At 38.7% G+C, this 24244-nt stretch overlaps 2 protein-coding genes across 2 annotated transcripts in view; one reads left to right on the top strand and one right to left on the bottom strand.

Moving 5' to 3' along the window:
- BMERB1 (bMERB domain containing 1) overlaps positions 1 to 24244 on the top strand; it is a 54915-nt gene that overhangs the window by 15992 nt on the left and 14679 nt on the right. The window contains exon 2 of the mRNA XM_072877681.1: positions 11062 to 11185. Coding sequence (XP_072733782.1) covers positions 11062 to 11185 — 124 coding nt within the window. The remainder of the gene's footprint in view (positions 1 to 11061; positions 11186 to 24244) is intronic.
- Positions 22598 to 24244, bottom strand: part of MARF1 (meiosis regulator and mRNA stability factor 1) — a 52759-nt gene continuing 51112 nt past the window's right edge. The window contains exon 28 of the mRNA XM_072877662.1: positions 22598 to 22707. Within this exon, the coding sequence (XP_072733763.1) occupies positions 22681 to 22707 (27 nt within the window). The 3' untranslated portion in view covers positions 22598 to 22680. The remainder of the gene's footprint in view (positions 22708 to 24244) is intronic.

Below are 24244 nucleotides of genomic sequence, written 5' to 3'. Positions count from 1 at the left end.
TCCTGCAAATTGCAATCACATTTTAAAAAATCTGTATTTTTCACTTAATATTACAGCACAATCAAATCAGGGCTGGGGCTTTTATTTAATTGTTTATAGGAAGATGTTCATAGGAAGTTATATTTATCTTATATTTTCAAAGAAACATTTAGTTCAATATTAAGTTCTGACTCCTTAGGCATTTATTGCTGTGAGTGCTGAAATTCTGTTTCGTGATCTGTAAATATGGTTTGTATTAGCTTTTAAACTGCTGCCAGAGGGGGTACTACTGAGGAGAAGTCCTCCCTCTCCCCCTAAAATTGACTATTTAGGGGACTATCCACAGTATTATGAGTCACAGATCAAAGACATGATATAAAAATAGAGAAAGCTAGTAGAACTCTCAGTAGTAGAAAAAACCTACATGTGAATCCTAATGATAGTGCTATAAAACAGCACCAAATCATATACAGATTCATGTTGCGGATTGATGCACAGACTCTGATCGAGGGGTAAATCGAAGACCCTTCACTGACATCTTCCATGGCCTACATACTTTCTATTTGTTTACACACGTGCTACTGAGAGAACTCCTATTGATCTACATGTCTTGTCCACGCGTCCCTTCAGCTAATACAATTGGCTATCTCCCTGCAACCCTGCAGTTCCTTCCCCCACAACAAAGGTGTTCCAGACGCACTGTCGCCTTTTTCGGATATGACCCGAACCCTCCGTACTTCAATCTTGTTAACCCTTTCACTCCCACAATGCCTGATTCCTCCTCAGATTTACAGCTAGAAAATAAATTATTCTAGTTACAGATAATTAGGTAGCAAATTGTACTATTGTACTGAGTCAGTTCCTTGCATAAGCAAACACCCTTAGATCCAGATGGAAGAATATGAAAGCAGAGATGGTGCGCTATCTTGAAGTGATAGTTTAATTTGACAGGATCGATCCTTATGACTTCATACATGGAGAAAGAGTCTGCAATCTTTGTGTGGGCAATGTCTGACTGCAGAGGACACTGGACCTCAAAAAGCTAGATCCTGCCTTAAGAGTAAAGCCCTAGATAATGGTCAAATTAATCTTTTCTACTTCCTGAGTTGACCCTCCTGGAACTGCAGATAATTATACAATACCTGAGCTTATTCACAGGACTTGTCTGTTTTTTTTCCCCCACAAAGTCAGGCCAGACCCTTTAAAGATCCATATGTTCTGATCTTAGTTTAAAACAGCTTTGGTAGCCTTCCTCCAATATCCTACTTGAAAGACTGCTTCAGAATGTTACTGCTTTGGATAGTTATTAGTTTCTAATCTAAGCTTATTCTTTACCTTCACTTAATTTTACACCAGCCATTGTCATTTAACCTAAAAAAATCCCTTTCCCTGTCCTTGATCCTTTCCCTTTAGCTAATCAAAATCTCCATCTTCACAAGTAGATGAGTACCACAATTTTGACAGCATCAAGTCAGGAGAATGCTGAAATCTGAAAGCTTAAGTGCAAGATAGAACAAATGGAATTTATCATCCAAATACAGGATGGCAGTACAGATTTTAAGATACATTAAGTCTGAATATCACATTAAGTCCTATGCATCACATTAGATTTCTACAAGAACTCCAGATTGGTTCAGATTTACAGGGTCTTCATTGTCAGAGAAGGATGAACAACTATTGAGAGATGATCTGTTTTTTCAGGATATCATTACAACCAAAATGAAGTCTTCTATGCACAGAGCAGTTTCTTAAGACTAGAGAGATCTTTTTCCTGGGGGAAGTGTAAGATTAAACGGTTGCATAATTACCCACTTAGGAAATTGTAACTGTCATAAATTGACAAAAGACAAAGCCAAGAATAATTACTGCTTATAAATTCCTCAGGATAACAAACAAGACAATTTAATTGATGCTTTTTTTTGAGAGGCAAGATCTTTATAGATCTTATCATTATGGACTTCTGCTGATATATATCTTTAAATAGGGAATAAGGGCAGAAAATGGTCCCTAAATTAGAAAGTTGGAACCATCATTTAACCATAAAACTTCTAGTTAGCAAAGTACTGAAGACCATCCTTAATTAGCAGTCACTTTTACTGCCTGAATGTCTATTTCTGCTTGGGAATATGTAATTGAATTAGAAAACTCAAAGCAGGATCTCTTTCAGGTTCAGTTTTTAAACCAGCCTTTCTTCAGTGCAATATTACTTGATCTACAGAAGTACAGCATAAAAGATGCAAAGCAACTAAGAATCTCATTTGGGCACTGAGCAGGTACAGGTACTTTAGACGTGAAAGGCGTCATTGTGTGTATGGTACCATAGAAACCAAAAGGACTTTGAGAGTTAGAGGAAGGAGTTAATATTCAACACTGTGAAACTTGGCGTTTATGTTTCAAGAGAAATCTCAGTGAGACCGCAGTGTACAAAAGCCTGAAATGGAAAAGAATAGACTGCTGCCAGCTGGCTTTTTGCAAAGGTGAATAATGAAAAATAAAAGGTCAAGGCTTGAAGATAAGAACAAGAACATACAGGATAAGCTACTAAAAGAATCTTTTTATAACAAGAGGCTCTTAGATATGGAACAGACAGGGCAGTGATTCTGGAAGTGCAGTGGGCAATTGCACACAGTGCTTTTTATATTTTCTGCTTACCTAATTTTAAAATGGTGTCATATGGTAGAGTGTGAGTGAAACACTTTTGAAGTGGAAACTCAGGTTGTAATATGTCTAGACTGTAAATCTAACTGTGATAATTAAAAAAAAATACGTATTCATGACCTGGACAAAATAAATCCCAATATTATAATTGTGCTATTGCACTCAGACCACAGCTGACTGTTTGAACAGAGCAATCTCCAGTCACATCAGATGATTTAATATACCTTGGAAGGAAATAATACGGCAAACAGAATGATCTCTGGTGGTTTTTAGCAATAGGGGTTTTTTGTTACCATGTGGTAGTTCAAAGACTCATTCAAATTCTGTTGAATTCAACAAAATTATGAATGTCAGTTCTGTCTTACTATTTTGCTTTTTTCTGGCATTCTTTTCCCTCCGCATTGACCAAAGGCTAGTGTATTACAGCCTAGCTCTACAAAATTCATCAGGTTGTTAGTCAGTTTTAGAGAATACCAACAGATTTCTATGGATTTCTGAAAAGCCCAGTCTAAACTTCCAAGACTTTTTCAAACTTGTTCTTCTCCTTCAAAGGCAAAAATAGCTGCATGCCTGGAAGGGCAAGTTATATATGACACATGCAAAAAAAAAAAAAAGGAAAAAAAATAGGCTGAAGCGAAAGACTCCTGTTGACTTCAGTGAGCCTCGGATTAGGAGAAGGGTCCTGCGGAGCTAATCATCTCCACAAGAAAAATTCACACTTTCCTGTCCCTCAACTGGGCTGCTTTTTCCCCTACAGAGTCTATATGGTGTAGGGCTTACTGCTAAGATTTCTGCATAAAAGAAAACTCCCAAGTTTTGTTTTGTTTATAATTTTGAAGTTATTTACATGTGCTTAGTGAATGCTGATCAGACTATTCAAAGATGGCAGAAAATACATATAAGTTATAACAGATTCAAGCTATGCATAAAACTGCACATACTCATTATAAGTCATGGTAGCCTATTATTAGAAAACAGGAAGGAGTAATTTCATATATTACAGAAACAGATTATCTTTGATATTCAGTGCTGAATCCTAAACAAGACTGAGAGGTGGTCAAATACCGAATGAGAATAGGCAGATGAATAGAGCAAAAGAAATAATCATAGTATCCATATATGACTTCTTCCAAAGGTTGAGTAATTCAACAAATTAATTCAGCAAACTAATTTAACAAATTAATTCAGCAAAATTTGAAACAAAATCTTCAAAAATTGGTGTATTTGCTATATAATAAATATGTCTTTTTAGGTTGCTCATGCCCTTCCTAGTCTTTACTAATGCTGTTAATATGTCCTACAATCAGAAGATTTTCATTTTGATTACAAAAAAATTAATCTATTTCCATAAGCAATCTGAGCAAAAGCAGCTATCATCCTAAGGGGTGGTAGAAATTATTTTTTATTCTCTCCAGTTGCAAAATAAAAATACTTTCACTGCAGCTGATGCTGCAACAGTGCTTTTCCCAGGGATTCTAACCATTACTATGAAAGCAAGATTTCCTCCCACAAATGGCAAGTTTAAATGCATGATAATTCATTTTGATCATCTCAGAGAGATGTCATGCTTCTCTACAGGTTGTACCAGACATGAAATTCTCTCTACATGACATGAAATTCTGATCTCTTGACTGAGAAGCTGCTGAATGGACCGCAGATGGGAAGGGATTGCTCTAGTCTTGCAGTTTATTTCAGACCATAAATGATCTTTACGCAGCACAGTACAGAGCTGAGGTGGCCAGTACTTTGTATTTCAGGTTTACTGGAAGCATAGATGCACCACAGTTCCCCATGAATCAGAAAAATCCCCCATCTTCTTTTTCTTCTTCCCCAAATGACCGTTCAGAAGCAGGGATATTTGGTGACTGTGATGTTCCCTGAGATCCTAGCTTCTCAAAGCCAGACACTTGCACCACGTCCAAACCAACCCTGAGTCCAGGCAGTCAAACCAGCAGGAGTGGTGGGATGCGCTCAGCACCATGACAGTCAGGTCACTTCCACACTGGTACTATCCTACGCCACCTTCCCCCTTTCCCCCAGTCTACCCATTTTAAATTGCACAATGTTGCCTGCCTGTTAGGGAAGCCAGGAACAAAATATATTGCAGCTGTTTGTATTGTGTTTAGCTATTAGCTACATTTATATGGTAATTCCAGCATAAAACATTGAATAAATACCATTCCACACACACGCCAAATTTAATAATTGTTAGGATTCACAGTAATAGAATGCTGCAGCAGGCTAGATTAGGAATAAGCAATTAGATGTATTTTTTTTCTGCACAGGTTAGTTATTGGCCACTGCATCCTGCTCCAGATGGGTTAAATCAAAGAGGAAAAAAAACCTCTGGACCTCTGAATATATTTGAGGCAACAGTAAAAGGTATAGTAAAAGGCCTGGTTACAAGACTAGTCATTTGTGCCTCCAGGTGACAAGCTAGTGACAAACTACAGGAATCATCTGATTCTTTTCACATGAACATTTTTGTCTGGAATATTTTGTAGTATAACAATTTATTTTTCTGCATTATGCAACTATTTCAGTTTCCACCAAGTGTGCTGTTTTTAAGTTGTACCATCTGGTTCTCTCTTCATCCGTCTCTAACCTGTGCCTCCTGCTTACTTCTGCTTTGGTTCATCAACTAATAGTGGTCGTGAAAGTCTTGATTTTGATACCTGAAACAGCATTAAGAGTGCACTTGCTGTACCATGCTCTATTAGCATTTCATATACTTCAGTGAAAAAAGATTAATTTGAGAATTTCATGGAATTCTTGAGAAAGCCCCAAAAGTGCTGACCCAGATTTGCAACAAAATTTATCCATTAGCAGTATTTTAACAAGGATTCTCTTATTATTGGAGAACTTAAGGGAGTGGAAATAGGCCTCGAATTGCTCAGTTTAAATCCAATCCAGGACAACAATGACTTAAAATAATTTTCAACTGAAGCACTGTAATTGAGTGGGCTGAGCAGCCAGGTTTGTTGCTGGGTGGTGTCCACATTAGAGAAGCCATGCAGCTGATTTGTACTGCAGTCCTTTAAAGAGCTCTCAGCAGTCATGGATTGAACAAACACAGAGTCTCATTTAAGATGGTTCATCCATGTCAAAGATGAAAAAAAAGTGGCAGAGTAGCTGGGCCATTACCCTTACCTGTGCTGGAGCTCTTTTGTTGCTAAATGACTGAGATGACTCTTCAAGACTGAGTGACTGATAGTTTCCAACAGCAACAGATTCACAAGCAAGAAAAAGGATAAACAATGTCCTGAAGAGACATGGTGATCCAGCAGACCTTGTATTGGCTCTGCTACATGCTTGCTATGTATCCATAAGCAACTCATCACTCAGCTCTTACTGCCTCTAGACTGCAAATTGCCTGCGTACTGCTTTAGGTGTTCATGGAATAGAGATCTGATTGCTGTTCAGTATGTGGATACCACCAGAATAACAGTGACATAGTTTTGGGTTCCTACAGCATAGGTTTGGGACTCTTTGTGTTACTGATACACCTCACCTTCTCCATGCCTCTGTCTTTTACAAAGATGATTATAACAAAACCCCCAAATGAGAATTAAACCAGCTAATGGTTGTAGAGCACAATGAGCTTCTCAGTGAACAATATGCTTGCATCAAGTTACGGCAGCAGGATTTTTGCTGATAATTACTTTTTCCTTATAGCATTCCTTACCAATTTGTCTTAAACTATTGACACCAGGTGTAATGCATTCTCCTATTTCTCATTGTATCACTTCAGGCTTCTTTTAAACTTTCCTTTGCACTTATTGACTTAATAGGCATTTTATTTTTTTGTTGCTTTTCATCACAGGTGGCAAATGTTCCATTTCTGGCTAGCACACTGAGGATGAAATGTGATCATTAAGTTAATGATCCCAGTTTAACTATACCAGTCTGCATTTAAATTGAAGCAAAAATATGCATAAATAGCTTCAAGTTTACCTCTTCAGCTCCTCTCATTATATGTAATAGCTTGATAATTTTATTTCTATATAGTAATTATTTTCATGCTAATATCTTTTTATGCATACAGTAATAATATTTTACTTGTTTCTTTGTCACTGAAAATTATCCTGGAGATTGCAGAGCAGACAAAATAGTTTAATCCTGTCACTGGCTGTGACTAATTGCAGTGTTGTCTCCACTTTTGCTTTATGAATTTTGGCTCATTACCAGACACAGAGTGTAATAACAATATATGCTAAAAAATAGTTGACTAATGCATGCCTGCTTTAAATAAAATGAAACATTTCTTCTTTCTTTTATGAAAAGGTAAGAGACTTCTGTGTGAAGCTGTTCAGAATCACGTCTCAAAGCACTAAAGGTGTCATTCATCACTGGGACAGAGCTAGAGCTTTACTCAAAGGCTTAATAACGTTAACATATTCTTTCCCAAGTGGTTTACATCCCAGGAGCTCAAACCATTTTATGAAAAATAATTAATTATCCTTTAGCATAGCTGCTGCCAGGTAAGCCAAACTGTTATCCACAATATTAGAAGAGAAATTCAGACACAAACAGGTTGGTGATTTGTGAGGATCGCAATGGTGAAGGTGTGAGGTGTGAATCCTGACCTGTGGCCTCTTCAGAAGTTTATATTTCCAGAGTGTCCTCACACCTGTGCTCTACTATTTCAGGATTTCTGGGAAATACAGTGTTCTAATTGTGCCTTTTCCCTCAAAGCCTGCCTTAAAAATGCATACTCTTCAGAGGGGGCCAAAGTGGGTGGTATACTGTAGCTGTGCTGGGTTAATGAGACATATGGCCTCACCTATATAAAGGGAATTGGCAGCTGTCAAAGGAGCTCACTTAGTCTTTACCTGTTAGGAAGGGAGGTTTAGAAAATCTGGAGATTCGATACAAAAATGGTATCGTTCCTTAATAGTGCACAGGTGAACATGCATAAAGTATGGATAGACTTCAGTTCCTTCTCCTTGGAAGACCATGCCTACCCCTCTGGAATTGGCTCTTAATCTCTTCCAGCACCACAGTGCCTCCATACTCAATTCTCTATATCCTCACCTTCAAATTTCTTCCCATTTCAACTGCCCGGTCTGTTTTTTCCTCTCAAAGTCCCCTTAATCCAGCTCTTGCCAATCCTCCTTCCAGTTTGAGGTCTCCATGGGAGTTAATCACCTTACAGTATGTTCACAGCACATGTACTGCTATGAAGATAAACTTAACCACTCCTTACATCTCTGTATTATTCTAGCTACATCTCTTAAGTTTTCAGACAAGCTGCAAACTAATATCTTATGGTTTCTATATTTATTTCCCTCCACTTTCAAACTTGTGGTGCCTTGCTTACATTTTTGATTCTTTTGAAAACATTGCATAATTTTGGATAGCTTTCAAAAATATTTTCTCTGGTTCAACCACACGTTGAGTGGGATGTGAAGGAGAATCTGTGACTGTTCTGCAAGAGGTCAGACTAGACTGCTGCTTGTCACACTAATTCTTGTGTTGGCTTTAAGCACATACTCGGGGCATAAGGCTTGTTCATGATTCCCCTCCTGAATTACTGAAATCACAGTATGATAGCTGATCTGATCCAAGGGGTAACAGTGGGGCATTTACAGCTAGAGTTGCAGAGTGGAAATAAGACAGGTTTGGGGTTTTTTTTTCTGTTTTCTGAACTCTTGAGAACTAATCTTAAAATAACGTGTGTATGTGTAATATATTTGTGGCTTTTCTTTCTAATTACCAGTATTATTGGCTTTAATTCACAGTAGCATCAGAAAAACTTCCTATCTCCTGCTTAATATTTTTGGAAAATAAATTTGCATCAAAGCCAATTATGCTGCAAGCAGTTAAAATAACTCCACAACCCCAAAAAGCAACAAGAGGCAAAACTATACTTACACAATCTTTGTTCTAGTTTCTTTCGACTGGTGTCTGATAAACATCTAGTGAATTACAGATGTTTATCAGAATTATAAACAATTATATATTTTATAATTGTTTTATGAATTATAATTCTGCTCATCTGTTGGTGGTAGCACAGCATGTTAGGTACTCTGCTACTAAGTTCAAGACTTTGCTATGGTTCCTCATTCCCGCACACCCAGATAAGGGTGTGAGGGGAGGGAAAGGGTGGGGCTGGATACAGTCCCTAAGGCATTTTCAATGGTGTTCAACCTTCCTCAAACAGATCTAGAATTTCCAAGGTTTTTAGGTTCTATTTCAACATCTAAGTTAGTGGCTGGGATTTCAAGAGACTCATGTGCTTTACACTGTGAAGCTAGCCATTGATGACAGAGCTGGAACACTTCTTAGGACATAAAGGCTAGACCTCAACTAAATATACCCCAACAAACACAGTGATTTCCAATAGGAAAATCCATCTTCTACAGGCAGCAGCTGTGTGTTCAGACACACAAGATAGCCTTACTTTACCAACCAGTTTTGCAATTCGAGTTTTAAAAACAACTACTGAGAAGTGGTTGTTCTCTCATGAGACACATTTCAAAATCTGTGTCACTTTTTTTCTCAAGCTTCTGTTATCTTGAAAAATGTTGTGGTTTAACCCCAGTCGGCAACTAAGCACCACACAGCTGCTCGCTCACCCCTCCCCACAGTGGGGTGGGGGAGAGAATAGGGAAAAAAAGTAAAACCCATGGGTTGAGATAAAGACAGTTTAATAGGACAGCAGAGGAAGAGATAATAATAATAATAATAATAGATTGTACAAAACAAGATGCACAATGCAGTTGCTCACCACCCACTGACCGATGCCCAGCCTGTCCCTGAGCAGCGGTTGCTGCCCCTCTGGCCAACTCCCCCCAGTTTGTATACTGAGCATGAGGCTATATGGTATGGAATAGCCCTTTGGCCAGTTGGAGTCAGCTGTCCTGGCTGTGCCCCCTCCCAGCTTCTTGTGTGCCTGGCAGAGTAGGGGAAGCTGAAAAGTCCTTGACTAGTGTAAGCACTGCTTAGCAACAACTAAAACATCAGTGTGTTATCAATCAACATTATTCTCATACTAAATCCAAAACACAGCACTATACCAGCTACTAGGAAGAAAATTAACTCTTATCCCAGCAGAAACCAGGACAAAAAAAATAGTCCTTTTTAATATTTATTTGCCAACTTTCTTCATTGTGAAATGAAGGCAAAACTTGCAGACAATACTAGCAGGATAACTTTAAAAAATATATGTATTTTCTATATAAATATATATAGAAAATATATTTTCTTTATCTGTATCCTATAGAATTTCTTTACTTTGCTTCCATTTTGGGAGAAGAAGTCTTTGTGAACTAAGCTCATTCAGAGGCTGCGTTTGTTGAGATTTTGTAGTTTCATTCTTACTCCAGGTTTCTGTCAGGAATTATTCTCAGCTGTTTGTGCTTCATCTGTCATGAGGGACTTCAGAATTTGTCTCCTCTTAATTAATTGAACAGGTTTTTTTCTGATGCTTTTTGTCTCCTGTTTTCTGCATAATCATGCTGAGTACATTTTGACCTCTCCATTTTCCTTTTTTAAACCAATACAGCTGAAACAGGCCTGCTTTCAGGAATATGTCTCCATTTGGGTACCAAAACATGCAGGCACTCTACTTTTTAGTCTCTTAAATTCTTGTTCAAAATGAAGGCCAAGTATGGTGAACCCTTGGAATAAGGTTTTCCAGAGGCCAAGTTGCTCCTTCCCAAATCCATCGTCTATAAATTGGTTCCTTCTGCCTTCAGTGAACACAGTTCATAGCCCTGTTTCTCTCTGGATTAGAAGCAGTAATACATCAATTATAGAGAAATAATCATAGAAGGACCCTGGCCTTACCAGTTGCCAAATAATTACTACAAAGTGCAGTTTGTCTCTTCAACTGGTTTCAATGCCCTAGTGAGAAACACTCAGCCCCTCGAAGGATTAGGCCCTACATCATTTCTAATCACATCCTTGGCTCCTCTCTAGTGGGTCTGGGTCTAGCTGTTAGTCAAGCTGAGATGGTGGAATGGCATAAAGGGTTATAAGAATTACAGATGGGAAACCTTCATCAGTTTACATTGCCTGCACTTGCACCAAGATAGGACTCTTCAGAGTTGCAAGTAATTGCTTTGAGTGAGTTTTGTAGCAGTCTATAGCTGTTCTTTCAAAGTTTGTAGTGATATCAATTAAGGAACAGTAGCTATAGTTGTGTACTGGGTTGGGATTCCTTAGAGGTATGATAGGTACTGACTAACAAAATGAATATCCCTTTGGCTTAGGGATTCTTTCACTTCAAAATGGTTACGTTGAAAGTAATAAGCAAAACAATAGAGAAACCAGTCAACGTAGTATTCCGCTAGAATATTCTTTACTACTTGCATTAATTACCCCATAGTCGGATAGCTCTGTGATTAAATTTACATTCCTAAAAAACCCCATTAAGGCAGTTTGACTAGCTTAATTCATTTTCTCTGCTTTCACACACAGATCAACTTGACATCATTTCAATGGCTGAAACAACAATGATGCCTGAGGAAATTGAGCTTGAGATGGCAAAGATCCAGAGACTTCGGGAAGTCTTAGTCAGAAGAGAATCAGAACTCAGGTTTATGTAAGTATCAGTACTTCTGGGAAAACACTATGCAAAATTAATCAAAATAGGAAAGAATGCTATTTAGAAGACTTTTATCTGCTTGACATTTTAAAAGGAAGAAAGATAAAGAGCATCCCAGTTAGGTGAATGTTTGCAAAATGCCATTGGGAAACGATTTTTGTAGTTGCAAAGGAAATTACCTTTTTTATTCAGCACCTTTTTTAATTCAGCATGATTTGCAGAAGACATAAAAGGGATCTATTACTTACAAAAGGAAACTTTATTAAAGTACCTGTCTACGGAGCATATTTTTATACTTGACTTCAGTCCTTTGTGGGAAGGATATTTGTCTGAAGAAAATATCAACAGGTAGGGGATTTGGAGCTTTCACAGTCTAACCTAATTCAGGCTTTATTCCTCACTTCATTAGTGGTCTTAGACAGTTCATGTCACAAGAGAGCACACTCTGTTCTGCACTAAAACAGGCAAGACTTGACATTTGTTAAATGGAAGCCATTAAGTTATGAACACAAAACACATTTTGATGTATCAAATTAAATAGCAATACTCCAAGAGAGATTTTCAGAACTGCCAAAAGGGTCAGGCATAGGAGCCTCACTGAAGGTTAATGAATATTAATCCAGTTCTGGTGATGAAGTCAATAGGGTTTATATTCCTAAATCACTGAATTTAGAAGACCAGGACTTATTAATAAGGCGTATATTATTTTGAAGTCCCATCTGTCTGTGAGTACCTGAGGTCAGAAACTAACACCTTTGCTGACAGGCCAAGAACCTCAGTAGATCTAAAACCTGCTGAACCCAGACCCTTGGCATTAGTGAAGCTACAGTAGCCTGAAAAAACTCACTAGCTCTCTTTGCCCTTGAAAGTACAAAGATAGGACTGGTACTTTAACCCTTACACCTGGAGGTTAATTTCAGTGCCCTGACTTGCACTGCCAGAAGTTGAAAGCCTCATCCTCAAACAGCACAGACATCTGTCTTTGAGTATTATCCCAGAAGACGTCTGTCCTGGTTTCAGCCAGGATAGAGTTAATTTTCTTCCCAGTAGCTGCTATAGTGCTGTGTTTTGGATTTAGTATGAGAATAATGTTGATAACACACTGATGTTTTAGTTGTTGCTAAGCAGTGCTTATACTAAATCAAGGACTTTTCAGCTTCCCCTGCTCTGCCAGGTGCACAAGAAGCTGGGAGAGAGCATAGCTGGGACAGCTGACCCCAACTGGCCAAAGGGCTATTCCATACCATATGACATCATGCTCAGCCTATAAACTGGGGGGGAGTTGGCCGGGAGGCAGCAATCACTGCTCGAGGACTGGCTGGGCATCAGTCAGTTGGTGGGTGGTGAGTCGTTGTATCACTTGTTTTTCTTGGGTTTTATTCCTCTCTCTTTTGTTGTTTTCCTTTTCACTACAATTTATTAGTATTAGTATTATTAAATTATTAAACTGTTCTTATCTTAATCCACAAGTTTTCTTACTTTTGTGGCTTCCAATTCTCTCCCCCATCCCACTGGGCGGGGGGAAGGGTGAGTGAGCGGCTGTGTGGTGCTTGGTTGCTGGTTGGGGTTAAACCATGACAACTTCAGCCCAGAATCACTGCTTAGCCACCTTTGGAAATAAGGACTGGTAATAGTGACTGACCTTTAATAATGCTGTAGTGGTACAAATAAAGTAAACAGGAAAGGTTTTGTCACACCTGCTCCTGGTAGTCAAATAACTACTTGGTTATTGGCTTGTACATAAACTTAATCCGGAAGAAGCCTCATCATTGAGCCCTGCACTTCTCTTGACATTTTCTATATCAAACAAAGCACTGAAATAAACTGTCCCAGTGAATGAGAGCCATGGCGGACATCTGCTTGTCATTGTTTTGCATGTTCTTCACTTGCAAAGTGAAGAACAAACTTCACTTGTTTGTTCTTGTATCCAGTCTGTTCTTTTCATTTCCCCCATGCTCACACTCATCACACTCTTTACTCTGTGTTGCCTAGCAGGTGTTTAAGTAAGGAATTTAACACAGAGGCACTTGCTTATTGAAAAGGGAATATAACTGACATTCATACTGTGCAACAGTACTCTTCCTGCATTAGATATCGTCCAAACACGCTCTGCCTAGTGCTACCCAAGAGCACTCCCCAGCCATTCACTGGCTGAGTGAAGAAAGCTCTTCTAGGCAGCAAAGTCTTCACTAGGTTTGGCCCTAGGTATTAGCAAAGCAGGCAGGTTACAGAGGCAGCAACTGCCAGAGATGGCCCCACTTTTTTGTCTTTTCTAAGTCATGGAAAGCCAAGCTTGTTGCTGCTGCCACTGTCTTCAGCAAGAGGGACTGAGGTCTGTGCCACTGCCACAGACCCCCTCATTCCTTCTGCAGCAGTACGCCAAGATGACCACTTTTCCAGGGATATTCACACAGCTTTCTAGCCCAACTGCTCCCTTCTCTGTGGCGGAATATCCTGACACTGCTCATTAATCCCTGAGGCAGTTAAATTCAGTTTGTTAACACCACTGAATGAAATGGTGAGATAGCATCTGTCTCTGCACTGGGACTCTACTTGCAAACCAAAACTGCACTGATCATGATTTTTCAAGCCCTGTGTAGGCTTCCCATCTTTCTAAGCCCATTTACAACAGGCAAGTTCTTCATAACTGGCTCATCAAGTGTGAAAGAAAAAGCAGCCTCTCTCACTCACAAAGGCCTCCAGAATTAGAACATGCTTCCCTTAATAGCTTTTAGGAGTCCAAGAAATTGTCTATTTGACTTCATCTCATTTTTAAAAATGTTTTTACATCTTATTCCTGACAAGTGAGAAGCATGTTGCTAGTGATGCCCAAGTAATATAGCAGCACCTGTTCTTTACTGCCTTTCATTCTGGATAGTTTACACTGACAGAGGGGCTCGGTTGCATTTGTCTTCAATGCAAGACAGATGTCTTTTAATGACCTCTTGCTGAGATTAACAGCACAACTCACTGTTACCTCAGTGGTCCAAGTTTTGTATCTGTTTAACTAAACAAATTACATAAACTCTAATTCATAGATATATTGTGGAAGACTTTATATGTGGCCATATTTAATTTTTTTCAGTTGTTTCCTGAAGTAATGAATTGCCAGTGTCCCAAGACCAGAAGTCTATATGTAGGTCATGAATTTTAGTAATTGTTTTCTTCTGACAGGACTGGATTCCCCTGTGAATGACCTATACAACCAACTGCATGAAACTGAGCTGCCTCAGACAGGTTTAAGGCAGACTTGACTTTGAACATGTGGCTGCTAACTAGTAGTACTACACCTACACTCAGACCACTGAGTTCAAGACCAGCTTTACTGAGAACCAGATCTCTTTAGTTCTTGTACCTGCTTTAGCTTTTCGTTCAATTATAACAAAAGGATAAAACATACCTATAGTAATGGAGAAAATGTGTGGTATGTTTGTATTCTCTTTTTTTTTCCCCTCATGCTGTTAGCAACAGAGTAGAAATTCTCTTGAGTTAAATTGGGCTTTTTTTAGTTCTTGTAAAAGCATGAACACAATGAAATAATTCCATATCACTTACACATCCAGCCACAGCTTACATCTCTAGCGATGTTTTCAAAAGTAATGATTCATTCTTCTCACTATCTCTCTGTATGATTGATTTTTTTATTCACATGTAGCCAGATCCTAAAGCTAGGACAAAGTACATTGTAGCTGTGCTTTAAAAAAAAAAAAAAAAAAAAAAAAAAAAAAAGGAAATAAGCTAGAGGGCTTGTGCTCTGAGTGTATCACCAGCCCTAATGGTGGCCATGACTCCCTCCCGTTAGAGGCATACAGCCTGTCAGCTTTACTGACACACACCAGCAACTACCATAACTTGTCACAGCACAGACACTGTATTTTAACAATATTCACACTCAAGAATAAGAAAACAAACCACTACAAGCTAGACCTGTTGCTGATGGAAATCAGAGCAAGCTCTTCCCCTGTCAGAGCGATTCAGGTTTAATCCATGGAAGGAATTTGCTCTAAGACTGCTAATTGAAATTACTGTTTTCCTTGAAGAAGACACACAAAGAAGATCAAGATGGGATAATAATAAAACTCACCATTACTGATGTTTGAAACAGCTCCGCAACAACACGTGTTGTCTTTAACTGTTATGTCAACATTTTCCCAAACAAATGCAGTAGCCATAAAATAAGGGCATTTGGCAGAGAACCGCTCCAGGTTAGCATATCGGCCAGTACAAAAAACTGAAAAAAAACCCCAAAAACCACCAAAAAGTCCTAGCAAGGTCTGGATGCTCAAAGGACCTGGAGTTGGTTTGCATTTTTCACAATTCTGTGCGTAAACCAGTAAAAACTTTTCCTGCTGATATGTGAGATCATCAATAATGTAATATTCTTTCAGGCAGTTCCTCAGCCGTGATCTACATAGCATGTATCTCTCTTCAAGTGACATGAACTCTACATGAGGGAGTCTTTAGCAAAACATACAGACAGCTTTCCTTGCTTTGAAAGTTAAGGCATTGAGGCCTTATTTTTACCACAGTAATACTATGAGGTCCACATTCCTTCTCCCCACTGAACAAAGTAACACCAATGACTAATGAAGTCTGTAGGACAACAAAAGGGATAAAATGAAAGATGTTGTTCCTACGTCACTACACATATGTTACATTACAGTACTCACAGTTGGTAACACTTCAGTATCTATATAAAATCTTTACTGAACAGTTCATCATCACTAAAAGCTTTAGAAGAGTCACCCTGTAGGGGTGAAAGAAAGAGTGGGATGGTGAAGAATAAAAGCCAGATACTTACTCATCATTATTATTTCAAAGCAAGTCCTAAAGTATTTGAGAATCAGGCAGTGGGATTAAATTCAAAAATAAAAGGATTTAATAGTATTAGACTTAAAAAGTGGTACAGAGTAGTGTTCAAAAACCATACAAAACTATATGGTTTTTTTTTCCTCATACATATCCAAGCAGGCTCTGTGTCTCATCTGTTAGCCTATGTCTATCAAACATACTATTAATTCAACAGACGCAGATTTTCAGTTTTCAAAATTAAAGTGAGGAAAATTTGAATTATATTTGAACAAATTTCACATACATTTCTGTGATTAAGTATTGAGTTAAAACATCAAAGCTTGTTTTTTTAGTTTATGAATTTTCCCCAACCTCTTTGCAACAGTCACACTGTGAATAAGCAAGTTGCTTTGTGCTGTACTGGATATTAAAATTACTCACGATCTTCGCTCTGAGCCATCAACAGAAAAGTTAATCTCCTCAGAAAGAAATTTTCCACCTTTAGAAAGAGATTTGGACACCCAGTCAGCAACAGTAACTCACGTGATACTGAAGTCAGTCACCAGATAAGAGACCTCACCTGCCTGCAGGTTTATGATTCTGGTTAAAGAAGGGAAAGGGCAGCAAAAATTCCTTTAATAAGGGGCACACTTTATTTTTGAAGTTTAGAAGGAATTCTTCATAGGGGCCCTTCCACTGCAGACCCATGCAAGGCAGTACTAACTGCTTGCCCTCACAGGTGAAACGAGCTCTGCAGCTGCATGAGACAAAATGGCCACCATTCTGTGGCAGCTCAACCACACAATACAAAATGGCTGTCCTGTCTGTGGGAGCCACTGCAGCGACCCTTCCCCTGACACCCACCTTCCTCTTGCAACAGGAATTTTTTTTCCTTCCTCACAAACTGTATGCTCCCCTTATTGTCTGCTGGGCTGTGTGGCATAGAGGGCTGTGGGCTGCCAGCTAAGGCCCTCAAAAAACTATGTTTTTCTAGCGACCACATCCAATGTCCCTGGCTCTGGTGGGAGGCAACGGAGCACTGGTGAGTCTGTCCCAGGAGGCCTTCATGAAAACTGGGGGATATTTGGATGCAGGGCTGTTAAATGCATGTGTCCTCCATCTGTCCTTCAATAAAAGCACTCACTGCTCAGATCACCCCAAGTACAGCACCCAAGAAGGCCATGTGCCCTGGTCCAAACCTGAACTCAGTGCAGTTTACAGGGCACAGTTCTGAAAATTAAACTGTCTGGCAGACACCTAATGACAGCTTCCAGAAATTGCATCATTCCTGACTGGTGGACAAGTCAGGTATGTACTAATATCCATCAAAATTATCTTAAAATTCAGAAGGTATCCTTAAGAAGGTGTTGCAGTTTGTCCACATCTCTATACCAGGCCCACAAATCATGTACTGTCCACAGAGCAATACATACTGGTTTTTAGTGACAGACCAATAATTTACTGTTGAAGGGGAATACCTGTGTTTGCTCTTAGACAAATATAGGTATTTCTGTAGTCTGCCTATCACTGTGTTAAAGAAAAACTTCCCCAAAATACAGAAAAAGTGAACATTCAGTGAGAACAGTGGAAACAGGATTTACCCTGTTTAAAAATGAAACACCAACAATTTTTAAGTGAAGACCACAAATGTCTGTACAGTTTCAATACATGTGGTTTTTCTCTCTTTTGTTCTGCTTTGTAGTCCTTTGTATGTTCTTTTGCCTCTGCCTTGCAGATAGAAGTGGAAATTCCTTACTGGTGTACTAAACATAATGTGAGACCTCATTTCAGTAATTAAAAACTAAACCACTTAAAGACAAAGATACATTTAAACAGTGTAACTTTGTGGCACTCCAAAGCAAAGCAAAAACATACAGTACAGGAAATTCTAGTTGACATCTCTGATTTTCAAATTTGTGAGGCTTCTTTATTGCAAAACACAGCTTTTTAATTTTGCTGAGTGAAGCTCAATAAAATTAGATGTGTGACAGCATGTTCTTAGCCTGTCCCCTGAAATTTTTTTATTTGAAAAGAAAGGGAAGCAGCTGAATTCTTTTATCTATTTAACAGATTACATGCTATATACCACAGTGAAATCGTTCATCTTGTAGTGTATACTTTAAGGGAGGCCAGCTTTCTGATAATTATTGGTTTTCTTTTTATCGATACAAAGAACTACAGAAAGTTAAATCAGCTGAAGCAATTAATTAACAGGTCATGATGTTTCTCAAACCTTGGTGCAAATTGCAAGTCAGATATTAGCCTTTGTAAGCCTGTTCTTTGCTTTGCTCCATGCTGTTATTTACTCCTTTAAAAAGAAAAGGAGAGCAGCTGAAGAGAGCTGTCCTCTTCATATCCAGGAAGTCCATACTATTTCCAGCTGAATACCTGCTTGCTGTGAAGAATTACCTAAAGCTTACATTAAACCAATTTTCAGATTATAAAATCAAGCCTTCACCAATTAGGTAATGCCACAATTTACATTGTGCAATCACATTTTAGCTCAGGCAACCATAGTCACAGCAGAGCACATGCACTGTGATTTGCTCTGTAATTACATTATCGAATCCTATTTTTGTCTCAAGGCCCTGCCTCACTTAGTGCCCAGGATGGACCTCCTCAGGATATGTCAAGGTTATGTAGCAATTGTGGCTGTTTGTAGCATTTCTCCTTCTATGCTACTGATACTGTGAAATTTCATAAAATTATGCCAGGAGCTGTTGTGACCATCTCCAGCCAGCCCAGGAAATGAAAATATAGCTTAAAGCCATCATATGCTATCTTCAGCTCTTCTGGGTTTATTTTCAGAAAAGCTGAGGACTCAGCACGTGTTGATATGAAGGAGACAATATGTACGGAAAAGCATCAGTTTATAGCTAGCCAGCATTCCCCCTCATTCGCTTCTCAGGCTTCTCTCAGCTCATTTCTTAAAATGTTCTCTATAAAAAGAGGTTTAGGTCAAACTGTAAATTTTCAATCTGTCTTTGCTGTTAAGGAAAGCAAACATACCACTTCAGAACATGCACAGTTCACAAGGGAGAACTCTCTCCCTTTCTAATTCTCCTGTCCCGCTTCCTTTTTTTCTTTCCTGGTGAGATAACAGACCCAAAAGCCGAGGGAGCTGCTCAGGCAGCATCCTCTTCGTTGCACATTTAATGTGTTACTGCGATGGATATTTGTGTGTGGCTTCAGAAGCAGTTTAGGATTCATATCACTGGGGGCCATGGAAATCTGCTGTGCTGAAAGACATGATTGTAAAAATGGATAATGCATGTGTTAGCTCAGTTTAGCTGACAGAGGAGACAGGCAGCAAAACCTGAGACCTCTGTATGATACAGGAACAGATCAAAATTGAACCTCAAAATCATTTGTAGTGCAAAGTTCATGCATTTAAAAATGTATTAGCATGTTCTGACCCAGTAAATATTAATAGTATAGGTGAGATCTTATCACCCACAGTTACTGCTTATGCCTGTGAATAGAAAAGGCATGGAGTTCTTATAAAATAGCATTCACTGGCATCATGAAACATGCTCCTTGGGAAATCTGCCAGTGCCTGATACTGCTGGCTTTCCAGATGGAAAGCAAAACTTGAAGTCAGCTATATTGGATGACCTTGAACTAAAACTGTGGAATTTGCTTCCACCTGTGATAGCTGTCTTGGACATGGTTATTTCTGCTATATAGGTGAAACTGAATGGCAATTTTTTAATGTATAGGGAATGTAATTTATTAAACAGTAAGCCCTATTAGGTTGCTTTAGGCAATTATTGAAAACAGTTTTACTTACCTCATTAAACTTGTTTTATCTGTAAAAATATTATAAATATAACACACAGAGTATTTGCTTAATGTCTGTGTGGTTATTACATTGCTAAACTAATACTGTGAAAAAGCCAAATTCACCTCTGCATTGACTTAGCAGAATTAAAACTGGTCATTGTCTTTGTACACTCTCACTACACACTAGTAGATGACTCCCTCTTCTCCAGAGTGCTCATAATATCTCTATCACCCAAATTCTCCATAGGTCCATTCAGGTTTTTAGACCATTTTACACTATTATGTTTGCTTATTTGTAATCCCAGAAACAATTACCTTTTATGTAGATAAGTTTACTGCAACTTGACTTTGCCCTGGTAATAAACTCATACTACCAGTCCCACAGCTTCATTAGCTGTCCAGAGTACATAATTAATCCCTGTTTTGGGTTTTTTTGCTTGCTTCCAATCAGGCTTACTTTTCCTTTACTTGCCTTTTTAACCTTTATTCTTTCCCCACTTTGCAAAAGAACCATAAATCTCTCTTTTGCTGCTGTGACATTGATGTACCCATTGCTAGTAGTAGTAGAGGTGGGATAGCCAGTAATGGTCATTCTGTAGGATATTGGACATAATGGTAGAGTCTCAAATTTAGGGCAAATTCATCATGGAGAAAAAATTATAGTCCATATTCCTTCTAAGGACAATAACACATCAACAGAGGTCAGATAGGATTCTCCCTTTATGTCTTTTGCAGTATGCACAGCACATTGGTTTTTTAAAGTACAAAAACGTATGTCTGCTGATTGCCTGGCTTTATGCAACCACTGCAAAGTGAAGCAACATCAAGCTACACAAGAACCGCAGAGGTGAGAGGTTAATTCCTTTGGTGATGATAACCTTCAATAAACCAACTTAGAAATCCTATGTTTTAATTTAGAATGAGTGCAGTAAATCTAGTAGACTCACACAAGATGGGAACATGAAACAAACAGTCTCTCATTACTGGCTAAACTCGAAAAGTAATACTGGACTACAAAGCCTGCTTATGTGGAGTGTTTCACTTCTGAAGTGAGAAAAGGCAGCAAAGATTTTTGTCTTTGTATGAATGAAGTTCATTTCAAATTTTAATTACTTTTTCAACCAAATACTTTATCTCTGTTTCTAGTAACTCACTAGCGTAGCATCAACTGTGACTTCTCAGTGGCTTAATGCCACGTGTGACAACAGTGACACACACTGAGCATCACTCTTGGTTAGTTTTGATTCTTTCTCTGCTACTTTTTGTCTTTGTACTGTATATTATCTATTTTCTCTCCTCTAAGGTTAAGCATGGAATTCTCTTAGGACTGTTTACTTATATGTACAGCATCTAGTACTTTTCTGTGAGTTTGGCACCTAGCTCTTACTATAGTGCAAAGAAATAACACCAACAAAACCAGATTTTTTTTAATGGAGCTGTTGTTGTCAGTGTTTTCTGATGAGATCTGTCTTTTCATGGAAAGGAGTAATAAATCTTTTCTCCTTCACAGTTCTATAATCTTAGCAATACAATATAACTTACTATGAATTCCTTCTTTTTTTTTCCTGATTGTATCTTGCTCTAGGAACATAGGATGCACTTTGGGATGCTGTAGAGAAGGAGGCAGTTGTGTGATGATATATATTTTTCAATAAATATACATGTCAGGTTGTCAGCTTCAAAAGATAAGGTACCATTAGGAAAAATACCAAGCACAGCTTCATGAGGGATACCATGGCTATCCCGTTGACATAGTCAGGTGTGGCACACACTTCTGCAAGATAGAATTAATTTGTGGCTGTGACTGTATGTCCCCATTCACTTTTCCCATCCCCAGCACATTGCAATGGTGTCTCACCTGCAAATACCCAGAGTCCTTGAGGAAATAACCAGGAAACTGTAAGCTGGGAAATGGCGCAACCTGGTTTCTGTAATGAAAGTTGTCAGATACTCAAAGCTTGAGGCTGCTGAGATTAGGGACAGCATTTCTAGGGGACTGCCATGGATCTGGGAGCCTCAAGGATGTCAGCATGCCCACTGTAGAACTGGGAACTCCTGGAAGGTCCAGCTCTGGTGAGGGTCTCCCAGCTCTTCACATGGGAGCCTGGAAGCCTCAGGAACATGAGTTCAGGACAGAATTGCAAAGTTCCAGGCTGTGCACTTTAAGCTGAAAGTATAAATACAAATCGGCTCTCAAAGAGGAAAGAAAAATGCCTTTGTTCAGTTTGATCTCTCTGCAGAGCTATCTCGTTTGCCCTGTTTGACAGCAAACAATCAAGCCCAGAGGAAAATATGACGTTACACTTTCAACTGTGTGGCAGTAAAAATGCTACATTAAAATGCTCAGAAAGGAAAAGCTTTTTTTTAGTGGTGTATAATGATAAATATATAATTAGCAAGGTATTTAATGAATTGTAGACTTAGTACCTGTTAGTCGAGATGTTTGTGTCTTAAAAAAGAAACAAATGTAAAAGGAGGAATTTTCATTATTATCTCTGTTGGACAGCTAGGAAAATAATTATTTAATAGAAATTTTTCTTTAAATAGCATTTTCTACATTGAATATATGTTGTGGTTGTCACAAATTGCTGTGAATAGAAGAGGGAGCAGCTCTGGGTATCTTTAATCTTTTGACTTGGTCATTTTTAGGTCAGTAATTTAGCACTGTATTTTCAAATGTAACCCTTAATCCCAAACTCTTTTTGATTTCCCAGTTCTTAGGTACCTATGGTCTGGTTTGTATGAGTGGATGGTAGGATGAATTGTCTCCCATGAGACCATGTATCCACGATAATGTATTCATAATACATCATGCATATACAGTACTCACAGTTACTGTGGCCCACCCTTTTGCACAGTTGATCTTCCTCTAGGCAAGGATGCTCTGTAATAATGTGTAACTCTTGACCTGTGGTATTTCAGTGGTCTCTCTCACTTGCCTTCTGCTATAAATAGGAGAGTATAGATCAGTGATGATTCAACAGTGAATTGAAAAGTCCTGAAATGGACTGACTGTCAGTGTTTAATTTTATACCAGATACCTTTATATTCTTTTCAGCTTTGATACCAAATAGTTGTTCTTCTGGTTTTAAAAATAAGAAAAGGTCAAATATGGAGGCAAATTAAGAAGGAATTTTATTGTCAATTCTGCTAGAGATAATACATAGCCAAACCTAGAGTTTCCTACTTCTGCTGCCTCATAACAAAAAAATAAAACTACCAGACCAGTTTAAATGAACCATGCACATAAGCTGGCCCTATGCTTTTACATGCAGTCTTCTGTATGCTACTGCAATGGGGTTAGATACTTCTGAATTTAAACCTAACTTCTCTATTGTAAGTTTTTAGACAAATTAACGTAGTTGATTTTTGCCATGTAGAGAAATACTCCCCCCCACAGTGGGGCATTTCCAGGAAAGCTCCTCTTGTTACTATTGAAGTTGAAGTTGACAGTAAAACTTCCTAACTAACTGGCAGAGGAGATGGCCAAGCTCAAGAGAATTTAACAGTGTCAGTGAGAATGAAATACAGACAGCTTCTTTAGACGCTGTTCTGAATTTCTGTGAAATATGCCTTAAATATGACCTCCAGGGACTGAGATTTTCAAGTCCTGCTATCTTCAATTGTCTGAAACGACAGCTGAATTACAACATTACTTTGCAAGTTGTGGTCCAGTGCTTCTATCCACTGTTCCTCCATCAGAGACCACTTTTAACAAGAAAAGATAGACACCCTTATCTTAATAGTTAAAGTTAATCATAGAACTTTTGATTTGCAATCTGACCTGCCAAGCAGGCTGGTCAGCAATCTGTTATCTTAATTGCTAGCTCTGTGTCTTCCAGCCTGAGCAGCACCAGGTGCTGAGCTAAATAACAAGGTGATAAACACACACCATAATGACTCAGATGTGTGCTATATTCATTAAATGTTGCCTGTGATTTCACAGATTTATAATTAGAAGCTTTAAGAAACTAAGATGAGTTGACAGGGACAAAATGGAGTCAAATGTAGAAGAGGGGCATACATAAACTTCTTGTTTTCTTCTATTCCCAGAATACTTTCACCATTCCAGATTCCCCACAGGTTTGGCAAGGCCTTAAACATCTGCAGTCCCCAAAGGCAGCCTCCACTGATGTCCCTCCTCCCCACCTCAGTCCTTATTTTAACGAATCTGCAGCTTGACAGCACATTTACCATCTCTGCCTGTAGCAATTCTCTTTTATTTCTGCACAGCTCTTTACTTCAGTCACGCAAATTTCTCCATCACTACTGGCTGCTCTTGACAGGTGTTCAGCATGTTCATTGGTGGCACCACCAAGGAGATGATCTTCTTATCCCTGTATTGAGACCTTCTCCAGATACATGTAATCATGTCAGCTCGTGACTTAGCATGACATCTGATTCTTAGGCCATCTCCTAGACTGGCACTATCAAAGTCTTCAGAAACTCAGAAACAAAAACTTCAGAAACAATTACAAGCAT

This window comes from Ciconia boyciana, chromosome 13 (assembly GCF_034638445.1).
Source record: "Ciconia boyciana chromosome 13, ASM3463844v1, whole genome shotgun sequence".
Taxonomy (NCBI): Eukaryota; Metazoa; Chordata; class Aves; order Ciconiiformes; family Ciconiidae; genus Ciconia; species Ciconia boyciana.
Note: the sequence above shows the minus strand (reverse complement) of the source record. Positions and strands in the feature narration are given on the sequence as shown.